Raw genomic sequence first — 6,370 nt, 5'->3', positions numbered from 1 at the left:
TTTTTTTTTTTTTTTTTTTTTTTTTTTTTTTTGGACCCTGTCCTGGAACTCTCTTGTAGACCAGGTTGACCTTGAACTCACAGAGATGCACCTGCCTGTGCTTGGATTAAAGGCGCCACCACAGCCCAGCTGTTTTTTTGTTTTCTGTTTCCACTTGACTGGCCTGGAACTTGATAGGTAGATCAGTCTACTTAGCCTCAAACTCATTGAGAGCGGCCTTCCTCTGCCCCTTGAGTGCTGGGATTAAAGGTGTGCATCACTGTCCCTGGCCCCAATTTAAAACAAAACAAAGAAATGTATATGGGTATTTTGCCTGCTTGTATTTTATACAGCTGGTAGCCTTGGAAGCCAAACGAGTTTTCTGGATCCCCTGGAACTAGAGTTACAGATGGTTTTACGCCACCATAAGGATGTTTGGAATTGAACCTGGGTCCTCTGGAAGACCAGCCAGTGCTCTTTACTGCTGAACTGTCTCTCCGGGTCAGAATGTTTTAATATATCATTTAATATGGCCATCACTCCAGCCTGCACTTGAGATTCTTCGTCCTTATCATGCTTTTTGATCATGGAAAGTAATTGAGTGTGTATATTTGTTGTTTAGGGTTTAAAAATTTTTTTTGTGACCCTGGAGAGAGGGATCAGCAGCTAAGAACACTGACTGTTCTTTCAGAGGTCCTGGGTTCAATTCCCATTGCCCTCATGGCAGCTCACAACTAATCAGTATCTCCCGTTTCAGGGGATCTGATGCTGTCACACAGACACAAGCGTAGGCAAAAACAAATGCACGTAAAAGTAAACAAATAATATTTTTTCTTATTTTATGTATATGAGTCTTTTGCCTGTATGTATGTCTGCGCCACAAATGTGCCTAGTACTACAGAGGCCAGAGCCTCTGAAATTGGAATTAAAGATGGTTGTGAGCCGCCGTGTCCTCTGTAAGAGCCCTGGGTCCTCTGGAAGAGCAGTCAGTGCTCTTAACTACTGAGTCATTTCTCCAGCCCCAATTTTGTGTGTGTGTGTGTGTGTGTGTGTGTGTGTGTGTGTGTGTTGCTAGGGATCACACCCATGCCCTAGCACAATGCTCTCCCATTGTACTACAGGGTCAGCCACACTTCAAGTTTGTCCTTGACCTCAAAGCCAGTAAAAGTTGTGTTGGTTTTCAGTTGGGATACCTAGTGTTAAATTTCCTGTTTAGCTGTAGTAATCATTTCTTGTCTATATATGTGATTATAAGTTTTCTAACATTTTTATTATTTACTGTTTATCGATTTTGTTTTTATTTATTCTTGGTTTTGGAGGACAGAGTCTCATTGTATAGTCCAGGCTGAGCTTGAACATGTGATTGTCCTGCTTTGCCTCCCAAGTGCTGGTATTGTAGGCATGTGCTGCCATACCTGACTGTTCTATGTTATTTTAAACAGTGCACTTGTACAGGTCAGAGGACAACTTTTAGAGTTGGCTCTGACCTTTGTGTAAATGCTAGGGATTGAATTTAGGACATCAGACATTGACAGCAAGCACCTTTATCTGCTGATCCCTCTTATCATCCCTTTTAGGCAATTTTTTTTTTCAAGACAAGATTTCTCTGTAGCTTTGGTGCCTGTCCTGGAACTAGCTCTTGTAGACCAGGCTGGCCTCGAACTCCTAGAGATCAGCCTGCCTCTGCCTCCGAGTGCTGGGATTAAAGGCGTACACCACCACCACCCGGCCCCTTTTAGGTTATTTTTAAAGTGGCAGGTAGATCTTTGAGTTCAAGGCTAGCCTGATTTATGGAGCTAGTTCTAGGACAACCAAGGCTACACAGAGAAACCCTGTCTCAAAAAAACAAAACAAAGAAATAACAAAACAACAACAACAAAGAGCTTAATTTTGTTAATTGTATTGTGTTTATGCTTAATTATGAAAAATAACTTAGGTTCTTTTTGTTGTAATTTGTATTTCTATTTATATTCTAAAATACAAATATAAGATATAATACATGCATTTAACACAATTCATATGCTTTCTTTCTTTATTTCACAGTGGTAACAATCCGTATTCCTCATTTGGAGCAACTCTGGAGAGGGATGATGAAAAGAATTTATGGAGTATGCCTCATGATGTGTCCCACACAGAGGCAGACGATGACAGGATCTTGTATAATCTGATAGTCATTCGTAATCAGCAGACTAAAGACTCAGAGGTAAGCACTTTCTGAGATGTTACTATGTACAGCTGAAAGTACATGGTAAGAAATTGCCATTATAGGGCCAGGGCGGACCTTGGCTCTGCCAGTACAGAGCCTCTTGTGTGAACATAAAGACCCGAGTTTGATACCCTAGAACTCATATAAAAAAACTGGGTATGGCAGTACGTCCCTGTCATCTCAGTGCTGGAGAGGCTGAGACACAGGAGGATCCCTGGGTCAGTCTATTGACTCAGTGAGTTCCAGGTTCACTGAGAGGTCCTGTCTCAAAAGGTAAGGTGGAAGGGTGGAGAGATGACTCAGGGGTCAGGTGCTCACTGTACAAGCCTGTGGTCCTGTGTTGGAATCCACAGCTGCATTCCCACGAGTCTGTAATCGTAGTACGCCCCCACTAGAGGCAGGAGAACTGCCAGAAGCCCATGCACCAGCCAGCCTGGAATACACAGTGATGAGCAAGAAAAACCTTGTTTCAAGCAAGGTAGAAGTAGGGACCGATGCCAGAGGTGGTTCTCTGAGGCTATGGTGAGTGTGCTCATACATGCCCACACGTACAGAGCTAACAACCCTGTCTCAGAAAAACAAAACAAAAGAAGACCAGCTGGAAGGAAAGAATGGGCAGGACTACACGGTCGGTGGTTAGGCTGGAAAAGAATGGGCAGGACTACACGGTCGGGTGGTTAGGCTGGTCTTGAGTTCTTGTTCCTGCCTCGTCCTGCCTTGTGGTAGGGACTCAGCCTATAGATAAGTTGTGTGACATGAAAGAAAAGTATCTTAGCAGTGTGCACTAGTACTTGTTAGTTATGGTTAGTGTTGGTCGACTTGCTTGCCACCTTGACAGGACTCATTTTTAACTTAGTAGTACAGACTGCATATAAGGCAGTGCTGTTGGAGAACAGTGAGGATGACTTGAAGTCTTAATCATCTCTTATCTTTCCAGTTGTTCAACAAGCCACAGTCAGATAGTTCAGATAGTTTTGATTTGTGCTTTGATACAGGGTCTCAGAGCTTAGCCTCGGCTGACTAGGGAATCACTGTGTAGACCAGGCTAGCCCGGGGCTCACAGAGATCTGCCTGCCTTTGCATCACCTTGCCCAGCTTTTACGGGTGGCTTTAGAAGTGCATGTGTTCTGGTGTCTTGGTTTTGGTGTGGTTTGGTTCCTGTAGCGGATCCCAGGAGGTGGTTGTCTGCAGCTGAGCCCTGCAGCCCTCCTGGGAGGGACTCTTGTGCCATCTTCTATGTGTGTCTGAAATGACAGTAGAAGAGGCAACAGGTGCCGCAGAACACTTCCCAAGTGCAGCTTCCGAAGCGAGCCAGGTATGGATGGCCGAGGGCCACCTGGAGTTTTTTCTTGTTTGCTTGTTTTTTGTCTTTTTCTTCTTCTTGCTCAAGAAATGATGTCAAGCCGGGCGGTGGTGGCGCATGCCTTTAATCCCAGCACTTGGGAGGCAGAGGCAGGTGGATCTCTGTGAGTTCGAGGCCAGCCTGGTCTATACGAGCTAGTTCCAGGACAGGCACCAAAAAAACTTCAGAGAAACCCTGTCTCGAAAATCCAAAAAAAAAAAAAAGAAATGATGTCAAGCTTGACTCTCAGAGACTATCACTAAGAAAAATAACCAGAGAAATACCATGAAGATTTGATGGTTCCCACACATGAAGAGCTTTGGATATCTGTTCACAGGGCTTCCCATTCTTTAGAAAAATGCAAAAAAGTAATATGATTAATAAAAGATGGCTGTATCTTTCAACAGGTGAAACGAAAGCATATGAATTATTCATTTCTCACAGATTGGACTGTAGATCACATAGTCTTCTGCACCTTGTTTTTTTTCTGCTTCATGTGTTCTGGACACATTTCTATTTCTGTATGCTCACATTTTCTTTATTGTGTTTGGAGGCTTTCTGGTATTCTGGTGCGTGGATTTTTCTACTGTTTATTCAGCCAGTACATATTGCTGTTGAGATTTAATTCCTTTTTTTTGCTATTAGAAGTCATGCTGCATTTGACACCTAGGTGAGATGTGTCTTTCTCAGGAATTGCATTCCTGCATCACAGCCTATACATTTACAATGGAGCTGGAGGGATGGGCTCAGCGGTTAACAGCCCTAGTTGCTCTTCTAGAGGGATCAGGTTCAATTCCCAGCACCCACATGGCGGTTCACCACCACTTGTAACTCTAGTTCCAGGGAATCTGATGGTGTCTTCCGGCCTCCATGGGCACCGGGCACCCACATGGTGCATGTACATACATGCGGGCAAAGCACTCATACATATAAAACAAAACAATTTAATTGGGATCTAGGAAGAACACCTGAGGGTACAGAATGGAGGTTGAGATCTGAGATCGCCCCAGGGATTAGGTCTAAAGGGACATCAGTGAATGATGTAGTTCCCCTCCCTCCCCCACCCAGCACCCTGGATGGCATTAGGGACTCGTGCTGTCTCCACGGGCTCAGGTGGCTGAGCTCCAGACAGTTACTGCCATGCAGAGAATGTGGGCCCTAAAATGGTAGAACTTTTGCTTTTTACAGTGAAACTGAAAAATCTTCATTTTCATTATAAAATAGCCAGATTTAAAAAAAAAAAAAACCCTCGGGGCTGGAGAGATGGCTCAGCGGTTAAGAGCATTGCCTGCTCTTCCAAAGGTCCTGAGTTCAATTCCCGGCAACCACATGGTGGCTCACAACCATCTGTAATGAGGTCTGGCGCTCTCTTCTGGCCTGCAGACATATACACAGACAGAATATTGTATGCATAATAAATAAATATTAAAAAAAACCCTTATACTAGGAAACTTGCCAGCTAACCCAAATGTTAACAGATTGCTGATACATGAGGACATATAGAATGGCGTCCACTCTACTGTAATTATCCCTTTGTCCAGCCTGATGGCACAATGGACTCACCATTGTGTTTTAAGATGAGCTAGAAAGCTGGTAAGCTGGTATTTTAAGTCCAATTCTGTACTTATTACTATGCTATTTCCTCTCTCAAGAAGGATAGCTTTGGTACAGGTGTTAATAAAACAGACGATCTGGGCTTTAAAAATAAAATTCCACCTAATAAAAGGAATGCTAGATAATTTTCACATGTGTTGTTTGGAAGTTCAAACAGTATGTGAAGGGAGCTGAACAGTGTCTCTCCTTGAGTAACATCAGTACCGAAGACCCGGGAGCATTCATATTTAGCATCCTCTGAATAATGAAAAATAATTCCAGGACAGTGTGTGTGCTAGCTGCAGTCTCTGCACTGAGCCTGAGCTACTGCGGGAGAACAGCGTATAGTTAAGATCGACTTACTCCACATGGAAAGGCATGAAGAAAAGGCTCCCAACTTAACTGGCAGAGCCAAAAAATATGAAAAGTAACATCATTTGAATCTCACAGACAGAATTCACTTGCTTTTATGCAAGCCCTCAAGCGTTGATGGGAACCAGACTCTGAGCAGAAGAAACGACACACTGACAGCCCCGCAGGGAGTGAAAAAGCGGTTCCTTGAAGGATGCTGAGAAGTGCTTGCTTTCTGTCTGACTGAGAATGAGCAAACGGTCTCATCCTCATGTCAGGCAATCGTTGTCCTTAGAGGCTCATTGAACTGCTTCTGCTTCATATAGTGCTCGGTTCTAAGGAGCTTCATGATTGTGGTTTATTATTGAAGCAATTGATTTATTCGTTTATAAAAAGTAAAATCAGTAAGCACACTGATTTGTCCGAGATAACGATAATGAACCGTGTTTAGCACTAGTCCTCTCAATTTTGTAACTCAGGATGCCCTTGTAAGAACTCAGTGAAGCAAGCAATTGTTCTTGTTGCCACTTTAAACAACTTACCCAAGGCCACATACCTGTTAAGTTTAAAGTCAGGATTTGAATCTGAGCTTTATGAGTCCCAAGACACAATAAATAATGTGGAAGGAACACACAGCACTGGCGATTGAATCTAGATCCATTTTCAGAGAGCGTTGATGAAGTCTGCCCACAGCCTGCGTATGGTTTGGTGAAGCCAGTGGGTAAGAAAGGCATTTTTCAGTGGTGGTGCATGCCTTTAATCTCAGCACTCAGGAGGCATATCTCTGTGAGTTCGAGACCAGCTCTGGTCTACAAGAGCTAGTTCCAGGACAGGCTCCAAAGCTACAGAGAAACCCTGTCTCAAAAAACCAAAAAAAAAAAAAAAAAAAAAAAAAAAAG

At 43.4% G+C, this 6,370-nt stretch overlaps 1 protein-coding gene across 3 annotated transcripts in view; it reads left to right on the top strand.

Annotated features, from left to right (window-relative positions):
• Positions 1 to 6,370, top strand: part of Mreg (melanoregulin) — an 81,952-nt gene that overhangs the window by 20,463 nt on the left and 55,119 nt on the right. For all 3 annotated transcript variants that reach the window (XM_050123806.1, XM_050123805.1, XM_050123807.1), the window contains exon 2: positions 2,023 to 2,182. In XM_050123806.1, the coding sequence (XP_049979763.1) occupies positions 2,023 to 2,182 (160 nt within the window). The remainder of the gene's footprint in view (positions 1 to 2,022; positions 2,183 to 6,370) is intronic.

Source organism: Alexandromys fortis, unplaced genomic scaffold (assembly GCF_014885135.2).
Source record: "Alexandromys fortis isolate MF-2015 unplaced genomic scaffold, M_Fortis_MF-2015_v1.1 scaffold_220, whole genome shotgun sequence".
Lineage (NCBI taxonomy): Eukaryota > Metazoa > Chordata > Mammalia > Rodentia > Cricetidae > Alexandromys > Alexandromys fortis.
Note: the sequence above shows the minus strand (reverse complement) of the source record. Positions and strands in the feature narration are given on the sequence as shown.